Source organism: Paramormyrops kingsleyae, chromosome 18 (genome assembly GCF_048594095.1).
Source record: "Paramormyrops kingsleyae isolate MSU_618 chromosome 18, PKINGS_0.4, whole genome shotgun sequence".
NCBI classification, from domain to species: Eukaryota; Metazoa; Chordata; class Actinopteri; order Osteoglossiformes; family Mormyridae; genus Paramormyrops; species Paramormyrops kingsleyae.
Window position 1 is genome coordinate 25053864 of NC_132814.1, and position 19329 is coordinate 25073192.

The 19329-nt window shown below is 43.9% G+C and overlaps 1 protein-coding gene across 4 annotated transcripts in view; it reads right to left on the bottom strand.

Annotated features, from left to right (window-relative positions):
- Positions 1–224: 224 nt before the first annotated feature.
- atf7a (activating transcription factor 7a) overlaps positions 225–19329 on the bottom strand; it is a 33587-nt gene continuing 14482 nt past the window's right edge. For 2 of the 4 annotated variants that reach the window (XM_072701839.1, XM_072701838.1), the window contains exons 3-13: positions 18547–18643; positions 18013–18146; positions 17682–17834; positions 14586–14660; positions 14125–14282; positions 13320–13416; positions 13124–13243; positions 8771–8917; positions 7814–8002; positions 4811–4916; positions 225–4233 (exon numbers count right to left, since the gene is read on the bottom strand). In XM_072701839.1, the coding sequence (XP_072557940.1) occupies positions 3998–4233; positions 4811–4916; positions 7814–8002; positions 8771–8917; positions 13124–13243; positions 13320–13416; positions 14125–14282; positions 14586–14660; positions 17682–17834; positions 18013–18146; positions 18547–18643 (1512 nt within the window). In that variant the 3' untranslated portion in view covers positions 225–3997. The remainder of the gene's footprint in view (positions 4234–4810; positions 4917–7813; positions 8003–8770; positions 8918–13123; positions 13244–13319; positions 13417–14124; positions 14283–14585; positions 14661–17681; positions 17835–18012; positions 18147–18546; positions 18644–19329) is intronic. The other 2 variants (XR_011983444.1, XR_011983443.1) reach the window with 2 other exon arrangements.

Below are 19329 nucleotides of genomic sequence, written 5' to 3' on the forward strand. Positions count from 1 at the left end.
GACCCCCCCCGACACCCCCCCACCCGTGACACTGAATAGGACAAGCAGGTACAGAAAATGGATCGATGGATGGTTTCCTTGTTTCCAGTAAAGAAAAAAAGTACAATTCCCTATGCACAGTTTACTACTTGTCAAAACTTTGGTTTGTTTACAGATAAAACCAGAATGAACTACTAAATGCCAAAATGCATCATTTACGAGAAAAGTTACTTTGGAACCAGACCGTTTTTTTTTCCATTTTCTTTAATTAAAACTGCAGCACAGTAAATGTTTATAATTCACTTTAACATGCATGAAAAAGTATATATAGTACACATATGTACAATACATTGAAAATGTCTAAAATTGCCAGAATAACATTTTGAGGTGCAACTTTACAGAAAATAGATTTATACACTAACAGCAACTCCTTTTAAAATGGCCTTTTTTTCTTAATGAATTCTTTTCACAGAATTAGTTCGAGTTTAAATGGTATATATATTATATATATATTTTATATATATACACATAAGGTTATACTATTTATTTGTTACTGCTAATACATTACAGAAAAAAACTCCCACTCTCATTCTCCCCTGAATCATACTCCATAATAAATTAAGCGGTTTGAATGATGTTTTGAAAGGAGACAGACCAGTTTCTGCTGCTAGGGCATCATAGAGGGTCAAACAAATTTGTCCAGGTATAATTATTTTCCTATAAAAAATACAAAAAGAGCTGTTATGTCAGAATACATCAAATCAACAAAAAATTAAAATAGTGGAAAAAAAAAATCTTAAAAGAAGCATTTCTATATTTCATTAGAACTAATAAAAAAAAAAGCTTTAATCATAGCAGATATCAGGAAAATCCTGACAAGAGCACGCAATGAATGTAATAAAAAAAAAAAGTGCCAATGACAATTAATAAAATGAAAGCTAAATGAAGTTTCATTTTGAAATTGTATATAATTTGTCTAACAGGGACTACCCACCCAGGTTTGACACTAGTTCAAAGCTCAAAGCTCACACGGGAAGCTGTATGCACCACAGAGGCTGTGGGACCAGCCACTTGGAAGATGCTTGGAAATCATTAAAGTAGTCAACAATCTTTATGCATACATTTACATACTCAAGGTGTGATACGATGCACATAAGATCCTCTTATGGAAGCATTTATCATTTTTATTTCTCATTATTTCTGTCAAAAATGAGATAAATGTCAAGCCAGAATGGTGTTATTGAAATTTGCATATTGTTTTCTGGATATTCTACATTATTCTTAATATTTTATGCTTGCAACATTAAGCACTGCATACAAAATGTTAAAGGTGACATGTTAAGTTATATATGCATATACTGCAATATGTTACATGTACAGTAATAAACAGTAAAAAGTAACCCTTAGTTTTTTTGTTTCAAATGCATGTGTTTCAGATCAATTTTGCTGCAGTATCTCAGAGAGATGGACCAATTCACATAAACTTAAAATACGTTGGCAGGAAAGACATTTCAGTGGATGCACAAAGACACTGCGACTGCATGCTGACATTAGACTGAAAGGTTTGCACATTTTTTATCCAAAGATATTTACAAAATACCAGAGTATACAAATATATGTTGTTGTTTTTTTACTTTTTCCCCCCACAACTAAAGGTTCTTCACACAGTGAGCAACCAAGGAGAATAAAATCTTGTCCATCCATTTGTCATCTGTCTTGCCATCAGCTTATCCTGGAAAGGTGGGAGGCACAAGTGTGATATTTAAGGCAAATTGCGCTTCTTATTTTTTCCTTCTTCCTCTTTTGTATAGAAAAGTGTAAGTGCAGCTGAGGAAGAACCACGAGCTGCAAGCGTGTTAACAGAGAACAGGGCTGTAACGGTGCATGTATTCATCGTGTGCCGCCAGGTAATATCATTTTTGGCCAGAGATGCAAAATTGAACAAATGAATGCATTATTTATATGAACAGAGCCTAAATTTACAAATAGATGTTCAACACTGAAAACATTATGCTAACTGTGGCTGTGAGTTGATTACAGCTAGTGCTGGTTACAGTCAGTCATAATGGCAAAGGGGGGGCAGAAAGACCCCCCCACGGTCAATCAGTAGTTTGGGAACATTTTTCCCAATAAATTACACTAACACTGGAGAGAGAGTTGATAAGACAGCTCTGTTATATCAAACTTGGATATGTTGCTGGAAACGCATCTAATGTGGTAACTCATTTGAGACATCAGAGTGTGTCGGAACGAAACAGAACAGACTCAGCAAGTTAGTCTCCCTGTGGCACTTAAGACATTTTTGCCAGGAAATTCACGCTAAAGAAATTGTAAGGCTGTTGAGGTGTTTATCGATACAGATATGTCCTACTCAGTAATAGAGAATGCGGTTTACACAGGAATTAGTTCATCATGATTGTTATGATTCCGTCTTATTTCAATTCTATTTTTATTACTGTTTATTTTTACAATGTGCAAATAAGCCTCTCTCAGGTTTTGTTATTTAGACAAATTGACAGACCCATTGCCTTTTGTTTGGGTAACAAACTGTTCCTAATTGTGTTTGCAGTTTTAATAATAAACCATTTCAAAAGCAGTTCTGTTTTCCCTGCTGTACTGAAATTGCACTGAACCATGTGAGCACAAAACCAAAGTTTGTATCGAACTGAGAATTCTATGTACCGTTACAACCCTAGAAAAAAAAATCTGAATATGGAAAAAAAGGATTGGAATCATGCAGTCAATTAGCATTTTCAATAATTTCTGAAATCAATCACGTGAATTAAACCATTAATGGCAACAGAGCTTTTGTGTGGGAGAACCTAATGCTGAGGGACCCAGGAGAGGATGGCAGGATTAGGAGGCAACAAGCAAAATGCTGCAGAACAAAATAACTTAGTCAGCAGCTCAGAGCAACACGAGACACCATTGCACAAGTGAAGACCCCCCAAAACATTACAAATCAGGGAGTTGGGAACAAGCCAAAAAGCATGGGATCGAACAGTCCCAGGGAAGGCACTCTGCACCAGGTCATCAAACAAGGAACTGAACTCATCCCAAACCAGCACTATTAGCAGATGCAGTCAGCTGAGGCGGAAGCCCAAAATAATAAAAGGTTTCCTGGAATCCAGGTTGGACAGAATGCAACTAAAAAAATAAAATGACCAAAAACCGGACTAATCTGTGAGTAAAACAGGCATGCCAACAAAACCAGATTAGTGTATTGAAGACTTTAGGCTAAATATTGATATACATTTAAGTGTGCAATTGCCCATACACAACATATAAGCTCACACATACACATACTCCTACATGTAGGTGTACACAGGTTGATGTAGATCTTACAAATTGGTAGAGGTTAGCTAACAACATTATAGAACTAGTCCATAATTATGGCCTACTATCGGTTGAGCATCTTCAAGTCTTATTTCAAACTGGCCAGAAAATTAAGTTACTTTTCCGCAATAAAAACACAAAGATCCTCTTCTCAAACAACATTCAGTGTGTGAAAAGACAGATACTACGTTAAACATAAGATGTACAGCAGAGCAAGGCTTGGCCTTCATCTGGTAAAGAGTAGCGATTGAAAAAACCTGGAAAATGACCTGTATGTATCGAACTACTGGGCCACAGAACGTGAGCGTGAGCGTGTATGTGTATGGTAAGCATCACCAAACGTCCACTTGTAGAGTCAGCCGAGAATGCACACAGAACAAGTTATGCAGTCGTAAAGCCAAATGAGGTTAGGGTGGAGTTATGAAATGTTTGGGGAGGTATCCAGGAGTGACAAGCTCTCCCCATAGTCCATGGCATCGAGAATAGGAAGAACTCCATTTGTTTCAGTTCATCCTCAGGCTGTTGCAGAGCTCCGGCCCAGTGCCATGCACCACTGGGTGGGTGGACACCAAGAAGAAGGTGGGAGGGACAAGAGGATATAGCCAGGGGTCAAAGACTCACTCCTTTGTTGATGCCGGTCCAGTTCTAGGTAACCCCAGTGTTGCGGCCGCTGCTGTGCTCATCATCTAGCGGCAGGCTGAGACTGCGAGGACATAATGATGTGGGAGGGGCCCCCGGTGCTGCCGCCCTGCTGGCCCCCCATGCCAGCCAGCACGGACATGGCCACTGCCTCAGCTGCAGCACGTGCGCTCAGGCCATTGGGCCCTGAGCTGGGAGGACTGGGCGCTAGGGAACTATGCTGAATAACCTGAGCTGGGGAACCTGTGGGCTCGGATGAATCCTTCAGGCTCTCTTCTCCTGCAGTACATACAGGAACCAATGCAAACATACACACACACAGTTAAATTAGTGACTCACTCCAACCAAATTATCTAAATGTTATTACATTATTGATGTGACAAATCCTAGATTCAGGTTTTATTTTAGAATGTTTAAGATTACCTATTCCAATATTCAGGTTCTTACTTTTCCCTTCCTCTCACTCTGCACAGATGCGTAACATCACTCACAAAACACTGGTGATGACACAGGTCAGCTGACTGGAGCCAAACTGACAGAAGTACTGAACATATCATGTAGCTAGAGGAGGGGTCACCGGCTCCGGTCCTGGAGAGCTACTATCCAGTAGGTTTTCTATCATACCCGGCTTCAGATGAGCCACACTAGTTCTCAGGTAAATACCAGGAGCAGGTGTGGCTCATCGGAAGCCAAGTGGGACAGAAAACCTACTGGATAGTAGCCCTGCAGGACCGGAGTTGGTGACCCCTGAGCTAGAGAGTGTTTTTGGCCAACTAACTGATTAAAGAACCAGCCATTTCAGCCTTCTGACAGGACTGCAGGCCTTGAGAGCCAATGTGGAGCCTGGTGGACTCACCCAGGTAGGCGCCCTTCTTCTGCAGGTTGGTGACAGGGCAATCCTTGTGGGCCAGCAGTAGCTGCTTAAGGTGGGCAACCTCATTCCGCAGCAGGGACACCTCATTCTAAAGGAGAGTCAGGCACACTTTGGAGCTCATTCATGGGGGAGAGGAGTGGGAGAAACTGAGAAACTAGTATTGCAGAAAGCAGGCAGTATAGGGAAGAATCTGACACACAGACAGCCTACGTGATGGGGGCCCTTTTCCATGCAAGGCAGGGAAGATGCGGATGGTCATTTTTTAAATTGGGGGAGCGCAGTATCGACCGTTAGCAGCATGACCAAATAAAGTCTTTTTTCTCATTTTGGTCAGTCAGTCTACTTATATGTAAATTCTGCTCTCCTTTATTTTTGTAAGAAATGATCTAATGTGCTGCTACACCAGCATGGCTTCTTCTCAAGCAATTTGTCCATTTTGAACACACACACACACACACACACACACACACACATGTAGGGTAAACATATCCTTATCCTACCCTGCCCTAACCATAACCATAAGTAACCTAACAAAATACAAGAGTTTTCGCATTTTTAGTTTTTTCATAGCAGTCACCGATTTTTTAAAAATAGAGTTTTCCCTTATGGGGACCAGGAAACCGGTCCCCATAAGGGAAAAAAAACGGATATTTATCACGTTATGGGGACATTATGTCCCCATAAGGATAGATAAACCCGCTCACACACACACACACACACGTCACACTTCAGGAGCAGGCGAGCCGGGAAGCAGGCGAGTGGAGCCGAACTTACGGGTAAACGGGGTTTATTTAGGGCAGACTGGCGACGAACATCAAACATTACAAATGACAGATCTAGGGAAACTCACGCAGACACGGACTAAATACACAAGACAGGTTGAACTGAATAAGCAACAGGTGATTACAATCGGGGTAGTACACGTAGGTAATGAGGGGCGTGGCACACACGAGGATCGTACGAGCCGGGCGTGACACTCAGCACACGCAAAGAGGCGGAGCATGGTGACAGCGCTGTGCCGCTGCGCTGCTGTACCCCCCCGACAGGATTGCACAACGTACGACGTTAATGTCAACGTGGCATTTCATGCATAAGCAATCGTCACGTCGTAAAACCGCAGACGTCTGCTGGGTTTGAATCATCAATAAGTCACGCTAAAACATTTATACTCAGTCACAGGAACAAAAACTCAGCAACCTTCACAATTTTAATGATGGCTCCTATTCAGCATCATCTAGTATGTGTTATAAAAAAAATAGGCTAAAGTTTACCACCGCTGCTTTCGCATGAGCTCTGCAGGCATTCTCTAAGACACGGGTCTCAAACTCCAGTCCTGGGGGGCCGGAGCCCTGCACATTTTTGAGTTTCCCCTCATTTAACACACCTGATTCAACTCCTTGCGCCTCCTTGTGTTAATTTCCACACAGCTCTTGGGCCGAGTCATTTGTGATGGAACAGGGAAAAAACTAAGCTACACAGGGCTCTGGCCCCCCAGGACTGCAGTCTGACACCCCTGATCTAAGACAATCATAATCATTCTCGTCCTTGCTGTTGGGACTCATTCATAAACCATGTGGCGTGTTTAGAAGAAATTAAGCAACGATGACTGAAGATGAGAAAAGCAAACAAGAACTGGTCATGAAAGATTTAGCGGTTTTCTATTGCAAAAAGACAAAGCAAGTGATTTGTTGCTGCTGCTTTATGTGTTGCCAACTCACAGCAACACCAACAACTTATTTGATAGATCTTATTAACTACCAATAGAATCTATGTGGCTATACAGTTCATTTTCAACTTCTAAATACCTCAAAAAGTTCAAATATTGCAATGTGAAATTATTCTAATATCATTCATCATATGTACCATATTATGTAAGATTATGCAACTACGTGACAGGGCTAAATTTAATTTTAGCAGCATTTATTTTGATATACAGGAATTGTAGTAAGTAAAATTTGAAAATTATTTAAGTCAAAGCGATTACAAAGACAGGCTCAGTTACTCCGAGAGGCTAAATGGCTAAATGACACACATCTTTGGCTAACCACATATTACTGGGTGAGTCAATCAAATTTGAAAGCCTTCTTTTAAGATGCACTTGCATTGCAGTCGTGTTGGTGTGATATTTAAGTTCTGCTTTGAAGTGCAGACAGACGACTGCGCTTTCATTCACTTTTAACGTGAAGTGCTTCCACACAACCGGTGTTTTAGCTCTTTCTTTGGACCCGTCTTCCTTCCGCCAAACTGCCGAGTAACAGAGAAAGGACAATTCTAATTGATGCTTTTTAATAATTGAGTAATCGAGTACAAATCGAGTAATCGTGACAGCTCTAGGTAAGACGTCTCCAGATAACCATGCAGAGAGGCTTCCAGGGAGCTTGAAAATGACTGACTGCAAGTCTCTGTCCAATCAACGCTGCCTGATCAAAAACTATGTATGAAGCTGTCATAGGCTCCCAGTGAAGCACGGCATCCGGGGGGGGGGGGGGGGGCACTGAAACACATCACTGAAGCATATCCACCAATAAGCTTTCCTCTATTCTCCTTTTAGACAAAGCATACATAAACTGTCCAAATGATAAGATTAACTTACACTGATGCAACGTCTAATTAATTTCTTATGGCAATTTTGTGGGTGAAGTTGTGCTTCCCCTGTAGTCTTAGAGCAATTTGACAGACAATTACAATGTTCTGCAAATTTGGGTAAAGCGCTTCTGACAAGTTGTAATCATTTTAAAATCACTCTGATTAATCAAAAACAGCATGGTACTGTAACTTAGTGGACAGTCACATACCTCTCCTGTTTTATCCCAATGTCCAAAAACATGCAAAAAGAAAAGCAAAGCGGTGCCTCTAAATTGCCCTTATTGTAGAGGGATGAGCCTGGGGGACAGGAGGGGGGCAGGAGGGCGACAGGAGGGGGGGCAGGAGGGAGACAGGAGGGGGACAGGAGGGGTGCAGGAGGGGGACAGGAGGGGGGCTCACCGAAAGAGAGACATTCATGGTGCTTAATTCCTCAGCCTTCTTCTCAAGGGAGTTGACCCACAACTTGCGTTTTTGGCGGCAGCGCGATGCTGCGGCCCGGTTACGCTCCAGAAAACGCTGCCTCCTCTCGTCTGGATCGTCTTCTGCTGTCCTCCGCCGCCGACTGCCAGTGGGCTGGGCTGGAGACACCTGGGACAGAAGTCAGGGATGTTGAGACACTGACCCTCCTCAGTCAGGATGGCATGTTGAGCCAAATAAAGCGTCTCTTTTAATGAACAGCTGGCCAGAGCCTGACAAACCTGGGTCACACCATGATGCCAATCTGCAGCCATAATTTGAGCGCATGAGTTCACATCAATTAGATGCATGTGTTTTTCCAGCCAGGATTTCTTGTACATCGCTTTGGACAAAAGCGTCAGCTTACAAAGTGAATGCAAAGAGGGCTGCAACAACTAATCAATAACATTGACAATTGGTAATAAAAATAGTTGACGACAAATTTTAACACTGATTAGTTGGATTCTAGCGAAAGATGACTTTCGACTTATCAAGTAGTGCCTCATGAATCGGAGGATGACCTCAAGTGACCTTCAAAAACAATGGAAGACCTTAAGTGCAGGTGTGAAGTGCACTGCTAGGACAATTCATAACAGGCTCCTAGAAGCAGGGCTGAAGACCCATAAAGCAAGGAAGCAGCCCTTCATCAAAGAGAAGCAGGGAGGAGCCAGTCTGGAGCTTGCAAAAAAAATGCATATTTTAGAAATTGATAAATGAGTGAAACTGAACATTTTGCTGTGATCTCCTCATTTTTTCCAGAGCTGTAATCATGCAAGCATGGAATCCGTTTATTTGCAGCATACATACAAGATGAAGACAGAGAGCCCACGGTGGGCAGAGGTCGACATCCGGTAAGGCTGTATGGTGGTGAGGTGAGAGGTGGAGGACGAAGGCTCATACCTGTGGCTGCGCTGGAGAAGGTGCGTCGGGTTGCTGCACCAGCAGCTGGCCCTGCTCCGGCCTCTGAGGCCCCATGGGACTGGAGCCCATAGCCATACCGGCACCGTGCTGGCCTCCAGGAGTCTGAGACAGGGCCGCCTTCAGCCTCTGAGGGGGGCAAAGACATCAGATGGAATGCAGTCATCATACGGGGGGGAGTAACTGATACTTTTATTGACCCAAGTGGGGAAATTGTCTTTACGCCTCCCTCAACTTGCTCTTTGTAGAGTAAGCTGTCTGCAAATGGCAGCCACCTGTCGGGGCTCCCAGGGAGCTGGGGGTTAAGGGCCTTGGGGCTCCCAGGGAGCTGGGGGTTAAGGGCCTTGGGGCGCCCAGGGAGCTGGGGGTTGAGGGCCTTGGGGCGCCCAGGGAGCTGGGGGTTGAGGGCCTTGGGGCGCCCAGGGAGCTGGGGGTTAAGGGCCTTGGGGCGCCCAGGGAGCTGGGGGTTAAGGGCCTTGGGGCGCCCAGGGAGCTGGGGGTTAAGGGCCTTGGGGCTCCCAGGGAGCTGGGGGTTGAGGACCTTGGGGCGCCCAGGGAGCTGGGGGTTGAGGGTCTTGGGGTGCCCAGGGACCTGGGGGTTAAGGGCCTTGGGGCGCCCAGGGAGCTGGGGCTTAAGGGCCTTGGGGCGCCCAGGGAGCTGGGGCTTAAGGGCCTTGGGGCGCCCAGGGAGCTGGGGGTTAAGGGCCTTGGGGCGCCCAGGGAGCTGGGGGTTAAGGGCCTTGGGGCGCCCAGGGAGCTGGGGGTTGAGGGTCTTGGGGCGCCCAGGGAGCTGGGGGTTAAGGGTCTCGCTCAAGGACCCGCAGAGGCTGGGTTTGCACCGGTGACCTTGTGATTACAGGCGCCCAGGGAGCTGGGGGTTGAGGGTCTTGGGGCGCCCAGGGAGCTGGGGGTTGAGGGTCTTGGGGCGCCCAGGGAGCTGGGGGTTGAGGGTCTTGGGGCGCCCAGGGAGCTGGGGGTTGAGGGTCTTGGGGCGCCCAGGGAGCTGGGGGTTAAGGGTCTCGCTCAAGGACCCGCAGAGGCTGGGTTTGCACCGGTGACCTTGTGATTACAGGCACACAGCCACAAATAATATATACTTATGTATTTTTAGTATTACAAAGAATAGAGTAGAGATGCTTAAGGAAAGGAAATTCCCTTTTGCTTTTGCCCCGTCTTGCTCTCCATACAGGGGACAGCAAGCAGGGGGGCCACAGCTTTATGCCACCTTACGGCACCCAGGGGCCTTTGCTAAGGGCCCACAGACATGTGACTATTCTGCCGCGGCCGGGTTCGAACCAGCAACCTTCTCATCACAGGCACATAGGCTTAGCCTGCTGAGCCACACACTGCCCACGACAGGTACCGTGAAATGAAAATGTGTGAACAATTATGTTAATTTACAACTAAATCATCAGTTTTTAAATTCACTCTTTACACTCCATTTCACCCACTCATTGGCCATAACGGTCCATCCTGCACAGGGTCATGCTGAGCCAGAAGGTGAGACATTCCAGGTGGATACAATCTAGATGGAGGTCCATCAATGCCAGGTCACCCACTCACTCATGGGGGAAACACGCAAACACCATGTGTACCCAGAGCATTTGAATTCCATCACTTTGAATAAGAACATTTTTAACTTCAGCAATTCAACGGTACATATCTGAAATACATTCACTGCACGGATTCCTACATATCAGGAGGCTGGGAAAATAAATAAATAAATAAATAAATAAATAAATAAATAAAAGCGTTTTTCTTGCTTGAGAAAGTACACTTCGTTATTCACAGTGAATCACCAGAGGCCTGTCGGGTAGCCCTATAAGTCCCTGGAGGGAAAAGAACAACTTTACTATGACGTTAAATGTCACCCTTAACAAAAGGAAGCAACAAGTAACTACATTCAGGTGAATCCGCAACACCTACATCTCCGATGTAAACACACAAAATGCCCCCCTTCTGCTAAGGGGGACACTGGGGGTAAATGCCAGCAGAAGCCTGCCAGTAGTTTGACGGACTACTTCAAAAACACTTCCATTAATCAATAGTTTTAATACATAAACAAGCATTTACATGAAACAAAACACTTTACGAACCATCGTATTTGAATTTTTAATATAATAGACTCTATGGCCGTCCGTTCGTAAGTATGAGTTGTCTGTAAGTTGGATATTCTTCCTCGGACTGCCTGTAACTTTCATTGTGTAACAGTTAATTACTTTTCTCTGTGCTGCAATGTTAACATCTGCGTCAAATAAAACACACAAAAAATTATCTAAGTCGTCAAAAACATTCCAGCTCATCCATCCATTAATTCATGCAATGGCAACATATTGTGTGATGCTCATAAATCATTCAGACCTAAAGTTTTTATTCTAGATCCACGAAAGTTCTTTACAATAATGTTATTACCAGTGTTGGGTATAATACATCATCTAAGTGATTATTCAATTTAAATTGTCACTTAAATTATTTATAATTTATAATTATGTCATTTAAATGATTATTTAAATTATAAATTGTCATTTAAATGATTATTTAAATTATAAATTGTCATTTAAATGATCATTAAAATTATTTGTCAAAGTCACCCACCAAACTCAGGGGAAAAAACCCTAACATCTAATTGATTACAAAAAGATCCTAACATGCAGATCCTATCTTAACTCTTCAGTAATCATGGTAACTAGGGCTAGGACCTGATTTAAGAAAAAAGCCATCGCAGATGAACTGTTCCAATCTTAACTTAAGACTGGAAAAGTATACTACATAAGCTTCATAACTTCCCAAATTTTAAACAAACTCTCCTAACTTTAAGATACCTACACACAGGGACGTTGCTAGAGATTTTGGGCCCCATGAAAGCATATCATATTAGGCCCCCCAGTCCAAACCAATCCAGTTATTTTCCTAATTTTTTAGGGCCCCTGTCACTCAGGGGCCCTTGGAATCGTCCTAGCTTTCCTCCCCCTTACGGCGCCCCTGCCTACACAGCCCCACTTATGACATAATTAAAACTATATATATCATGGCTATGTTTTATTACAGTAGTCCGATACGTTCCAAGACCTACTGCGGACAGTCAAAACATGCAGCGAACCTCCAAGACCACAAATATTGTGTGATTTTCGTGTCCATACATGTGGTAAAATTGAACTGTTCTTGAACGAAAGGGATTCTGATGTTTTACCCTAATTTTCAAGAAATATTAAATGAAATATCATGCATCAAGGGATAACGTAGCAATGCAAATCATGCTTTTACACCCATCAAAGGATGAAGGAGATATGAAAAAACATAGTATTACACATTTAACTTTTTTTTTCAGAACGAGGTAAACTGTGGATGACTGAAACCACGGGAATACTGCAATTCATTTCCATGATATATTAAAATGAGGCTGCAATATATATCATTTTTATCGTTATGTCCTTATATTTCACTTGTGTAAAAGCAATAAAGGGGCGCCCATACGGATAAAGTAAGTTTAGCTATAGCTCACACTATGTGGTGGCAAATTAAAGTTAGGACAGTTTAACTGTTATTCTATAGTTAGGAAGCTTATTTAAGATTTAGGGAAGTTAGAATGTAATACAATGCCAAGAAGGAACTGATAACATGCGATTATAAATGAGAATTCAATCGACTAGGCGTAATCATTCTGTTGTGACTTACTTCGCAATATAACCAATAAGATTAGGTTTTGTTTGATGGGTGACTTTAACAGATCATTTTAATGGTTGCTGGCATCATTTAAACTGCTCAAAATATCAAGAATGAATTACAACCTTAACAGTGGCAGAGTTTGCAGAGATCACTTTGTAAATGGTAAGAATAACGCTAAAATTACTAGTGTTTCTATGTTTTCAGTTCTGTAGATAACAATACGGATTTATTTTTTGGTTTTAAAAATACAACGTGGAAACATGTCCTAAAGATCCTTCTTATCCTTTCAACCAGCCACTATGTATGACAGGGGAAACATTAACTGGACACCAGTAGTGAACTTGGGACACAGAAGTCTGTCAGCATCACTGACGTCAAGAGCGGAGAGCAAAAAGAAACGACTCAACAAAAGAAAACAAGTCATTTCACGATGGCGGCGCCCTTTATATTTGCCATATCTGTTCACTTAGCTGTGATTTTGCAAATTCTTTAAAACTTCCTCAGTATGGTAACAGCTATATTTCAAAAGGAAAAAAGACAGTATACATAAAAAACACCTACTGTCACTATGCTAGCCTTGTGCAAATGTCCATCTGTGCACAGAATGGAAAAACAGACGAAGACACAGAGAGAGAAGACTGACGAATGGAGCTTGGGGGGCGGTCTTACCATTTTGGCCTCTGAATGGTGGTTGTATCCAGAGGGGGACGAGGAGCCGCTGCTGGTGCCTCCCAGTGTGGGGCCAGGGATACCGGGGATGTTGGGCACCATGCACACCGGCCGAGCCAACTGTGAAACACACGCCATTACACCATGTCCTCCAGGAACGATCCATGGCGGCCACAGATGGAGGCACATGACTCACCGATATGACAGAGGGCATCTGCACTGGGCCAGGAAGCACTGGTACCGCTTGGCCATTGGGAAGATGCATCATCATTGGGTACTGCGCTGTAGGGGAACTGCAAGTGCACAGCAGGAATTAGCGGAAGCCAAAGAGACAGAAAGGGACAGACGCTTATGTTGGGTCGCTGAGAACAGCAGAGGAACACAGGGGTGGAGCTATATGATAAGGGAGGCTTAAGAAAAGGTGGCTGCAATGAAATTCAGACTCAAGGGACCGAATTGGCCCAGCTCAGACTTACCCCAGCTCAGACTTACCCCAGCTCAGACTTACCCCCAACTCAGACTTACCCCCAACTCAGACTTACCCCCAACTCAGACTTACCCCAACTCAGACTTACCCCAACTCAGACTTACCCCAGCTCAGACCTACCCCAGCTCAGACCTACCCCAACTCAGACCTACCCCAGCTCAGACCTACCCCAGCTCAGACCTACCCCAGCTCAGACTTACCCCAGCTCAGACTTACCCCCAGCTCAGACTTACCCCCAGCTCAGACTTACCCCCAGCTCAGACTTACCCCAACTCAGACTTCCCCCAGCTCAGACCTACCCCAACTCAGACCTACCCCAACTCAGACTTCCCCCAACTCAGACCTACCCCAGCTCAGACTTACCCCAGCTCAGACTTACCCCCAGCTCAGACTTACCCCCAGCTCAGACTTACCCCCAGCTCAGACTTACCCCCAGCTCAGACTTACCCCAACTCAGACTTACCCCCAACTCAGACTTACCCCCAACTCAGACTTACCCCCAACTCAGACTTACCCCAGCTGGCGGTTGGAGGGAGGAGCCTGTGTGATGACTGAGGTTGGTGAGGGCATAGTAGAGTGTATGGCATCATAACCCATGTGGAGCGGCAGCGAGCCGGGCCGAACGATGGTAGGGGTAGGGGCTGAACTCACTGCTGACTTTGGGTTACTCTCCTGTTAGGGGTAACAACTATTACATAAACAACTACTCTTTGTTAGCAAATGATTGCTTCTTGTAAGATTTGTTTAACCTATCCCCATGACTAAAACTGTACAGCCCCTGTACCCAAGAACAGACGCTCCAGTGCTGTTGACTACAGACCAAAGGCGTCCAAAATAAAGAAAAAATAATATGGTGGCCCTTCCACACCTGAGACGACTTAGAAGCCGTTCCTAGACCCACTGTACTTTGCATACCTAGCACACATAAGTATCAAAGATCCTATGCTGTACCTGCGTCACAGAGCTTACTCATACCTGGACAAGTCGAGCAACATCATGCGGAATCTCTTCTTTGACTTCTCCAGTGTTTTTATCACCGTCTAGCCTTCCCTGTTGGGTGAGAAGAGCAAGGTGACACCATAGTTTTCACAGACAACTTTATTAACATGCTACAGTAAATGAATATCTGATATGATGCAAATGCATTGATGCCCCCATTACTCAGTCCGTGCAGGATACTGAAATTAACGCAAAATCATACAACCTCCACAATATTTGCTAGAGCTTGCAGTTTTTCAAGTTTATTGCAGCTTTTTCATAAGAAATGGCCAAATCAACAGACCACTTGCATTTGGACCATGATGCATCCTGTGGTCCCAGTGCAATGTGCATTAGTGCATGTGTTTCTGCCGGGCCGCAATAAGGGGGATATCAGTGCAATAAACACATCTCAATTACCAACAACAATTACTAATACAGACCGTGAAAAACAACTCGAATATTTTGCACACCTTGCAACACCGTGCATACAGTCATATGGATTTAAGAAATCACACTTCGTTTTTCAAACATATCGAACTATGCACTAACCAAAAAAGTATTAAACTAAAAGTAATTTGGTGGGGCAGGGCAGCTCTGTGGGTTGGGACTCAGAAGGTTGCCGGTTCGAATCCCATGTTCAGCAGAATGATCTCACCACTGGGCCCTTGATAAAGGCCCTTAAACCCAGTTGCTCCAGGGACTGGCTGACCCTACTGTCCCCTCTACACCAGTTCCATGAGGTGGCCTCCTGGGATGCTTCTCCAGCTGTCCTGAAGGAGGACCCACCTATGCTGGGCACTCATTGGCTGCTTTTTCTTTGCTCTCTGGTTAAACTCCTCCAAAACCATTTGTGTATGTGTGGTGTGTATGTTTGTATGTATGTATGTAGGTAAGGGCTACATCCTTGCTTGATGGGACTTCATTCCTGCTTCTAGGAGCCTAATACAAACTGTCCTAGCAGTGCACTTCACACCTGCACTTCCCCATTCCTTTTGAAGGTCACTTGATGCCATCCTACAATTCGTGAGAAACTGTTGAATAATTTAACGCTCATCTCTGGCAGATGTGACTTCCGCCCTTTACTTGGCTGGTTTCAGGTCATTCCCAATGTCTCCTGCTTCACCTTGTTCTTGCGTACTGCTGTCTTAGAAATTTTGAACCTGGAAGCAACCTGCTGTTCAGTGTAGCCTTCTGCCAGCATAACCAGGATTAAATCAGGATTTAAAATTGCAGATTTGTTTAAAAATATAGTGGTCTCTTAATTTTTTTGTGGCTGTATGTAGAGTGGTGGCTCTGAGGCTAGGGATCTGTGCCAGTAACTGGAAGGTTGTTGGTTCAAATCTCACGAATGGCCAGAGTCATTCTAATCCATTGGGCCCTTAAGCTGCAATTGCTTTATCATGTGTATGACATTAATCTACACTCAGCCTTATACGGAGGTCATCCAACTTACAGGGAAAAACTTGGGGGTTGGTGGCAGGTTTGGCACTCCAGCCACCAGAAAAAACTTCACACTGGTCCATTTGGACTGGTGTGGTGCTGAGGTATCACCTGCCACATGGCTGCACTCAGGTTCTCATCCCTGAGGTGGTTTGTCATGTGGTGAGTGCAGCAACACACTGTATCAGTACATGCTCCTAACCTCTCTTTTTCGCTGTAATATATATATATATATATATATATATATATATATATATATATATACACACACACACACACACACACACACATAAATACATATATGATATGTATAACTGAGCCCATAGTTCTCAAACTTTCCACAAAAAAATGCATAATTCCACAAATTGCCTGGCAAATTTCGAGAAAAGCCACTTCAAAATCAAGTGTTTTTGAGCACAACAATCGCAAAAAAATCTCCGGAAAATCCCACAGAGACTAATTACTGTATCCATTCTATCTTACACCACAGACTTCAGGTACAATCTGCCATCTCCTGACATCCCCTTATGATCACACAAGCGTAGGAGGCATCGGTGACAGAAAAACAGCGTTTTACAGTTTCACTAGGTGGTGTTTGAGGAACCAGCTACATCTCAGTGTTGGACACACAGAAGAGCAGAAACCATCCCTTTAAAAGATATACCTTCCTCCCACCTCAGCACTTCAAATATGCTATACAGTGTACAGTGCTATTACTACCTTGGTGTTTACACCCATTACAGGTTGGAGTAGCATGAAAATGTAATGAGAGTCTAGGAAAAACTGGAGAGTAGTTTGTTAAAGCGCCTTTAGTTTGGACAGAAAACTTGCAGGCCTACTTGTTTTACTAGATCAAAGCAGGTGTCACATTCTTCACTGCCGTTTGCTGTTGGATATCGATGTGAAAAAAGGTGTTTAGCTAAACAAGCATCTGCCATAGGATTGAGCCTGGACTCCTTGAGAGCAGTGGGTGAGGGGAGAAAGTTGTCCAGACTTCACTGCATTATGAATAATGTGTCCCATCCGCTCCTGAGATGAGAAGCTTCTTCAGTTATAGACTCATGTTGCCAACTAAGGGTTTCAGATGCCCCTTTGTGCCAAATGTTTGGTTTTTACATGTCGAATCACACAGTTTGGAGAACACTAACCCTAACCCTCTTTAACTTACCACTTTACTGTACCCAATCCTTGGGTACAAGGCATACTTCAGTTATACCACACGCACAACCCCCTGCAATGTTTTGTTACTTATTGATTGATTACATTTTGAGATTTGTTTATTTTTGCAGTGTTGTTTATTTTTGCAGTGTCTGTCTGTCTTATTTTAAATCCAATTCATAGTGTTATTGTACAGCTACCTTCATATGGAGGTTTTCAAAAACTTAATAAACGGCTTTAAAGATTATCGGCATCCATTAAAGAGAATTCATTTGTTAATTCCTAACTCTTCTTCCCTACCCCTTTACTCAATGAAACTCATCTTATGCTTCTTACTTTCTTATCATGTTCTGTCTCATTTTCTTTCAATTTCTCCTTTCCCAGGATTATCAGTCTCTCAAGAATCTGATCCAGGGCCTGAGTCAGCAGGACTGTGCAGTCTTTACTGACATATCTTTCTCCCCTCGTCTTTTCCCATTTCCCCTCCCTCACCGTGGGATTCCCGTCACTGTCAGACATGCTGGAGGCCGAGTCAGGGCTCCCGGGAGAAGAGGAATCCACCTCAACAGGCCCCTCTTGCTTCACCTTCACCTCAGATGGTGTCTGTAGGCTCATGTCCAGGGCAGCAGGATGGGCAGGAGGTAGCTATCGTAAGGAGGGGAGAAATGCCTTTGCTGATCTCAAAATATGCACAGATGATGTTTGTCATCTATATTAACCCAGAATACACCCAACCCTTATATTTAACCCCTTTATGGATTTTGGTTCTGAAAATTCAAAACAGAGAAACCCCTCCCCCCCCCCCCTTTCGGTAACAGCTTACAGGGTTCTTAGCTCTCTTGCTGTCGTCATCTTCCTGGGTTTTGGGGAACTCTTGTTCAAAGGAACTGGCTAACTCATTAAAGAGCCCCACCTCCTCGCAATTTTTCAGGAACCGAGTCGGAGTGGGAGTCTGGTCTAGAAAGGCAGGGGGGGGGACAGTCAGGGTGGTTATTAGCAGAAATACATGACATGCTCTCTGTTTTTAGGAATGTTTTCCCCACGTCCTGGTTCTCAAGTCGTCTGTCAGGGATACAACAGTCAATAGAGTCAATAAGCACCAAACTGACGCATTACACTACGCTACAAATAAGATGATGTAACAAATTGTACTAAAAATATGATCAGTATTATTTCTAATGGATATGCTGGGAGACCACAGGGAGTGATTCTTAGCTCTTTGTCCAATTGATGCTGCAATGCTCTATGGCATTGGTGCCTATTTGCTCTGTTGACTATTGAATTCATGAAAGATGATCAGACAATCATCAGGTGGGGGAAAATTCCTGAAACTACAGAATTCTGCAGAGATAAGCACCTGCAATGATGACTGAGTCCGTTCTGGCAGGTCCAAACTTGAGTGTCATCTCATGCTTGTGCTTGTGAACAGCGAGGTGATCTTCATTGGTGAACCTCTGTGGAAAGAAACAGACAAGGTAAAAAACATAGTTGAGGAGGTGATGAATGGGAAATAGAAAAATAGAAAATAGAAGATTTATTGCAGATGGAGCTGTCCATACCAAAATATCTGATTTAAATAAAGTGGATGAGCTGACCATAGGAAAATGACACCTGTCAGGTTTCTCAGCTATACTGTGTTCCTCACTGCAATTTTGAGCTGCACAGCAACTGATCTGAATCACTATACACAATACCCCTCTATTTGAGTTTCATACATACACTATAATGCCAAAAGTATTGGGACACCAGCCTTTATATACACATGAACTTTGATGACATCCCATTCTTAATACATAGGCTTTAATGTGGAGTTGGCCCGCCCTTTGCAACTATCACGGCTTCAACTCTTCTGGGAAGGCTGTCCGCAAGGTTTAGGAGTGTGTTTATGGGAATTTTTGATCATTCTTCCAGGAGAGCATTTGTGAGGTCAGGCGCTGATGTTGGATGAGAAGGCCTGGCTCACAGTCTCCGCTCTAATTCATCCCAAAGGTGTCCTGTTGGGTTGAGGTCAGGGCTCTGTGCAGGCCAGTCAAGTTCCTCCACACCAGACTCACTCATCCATGTCCTTATGGACCTTGCTTTGTGCATTGGTGCACAGTCCTGTTGGAACAGGAAGGGGCCATCCCCAAACTGTTCCCAC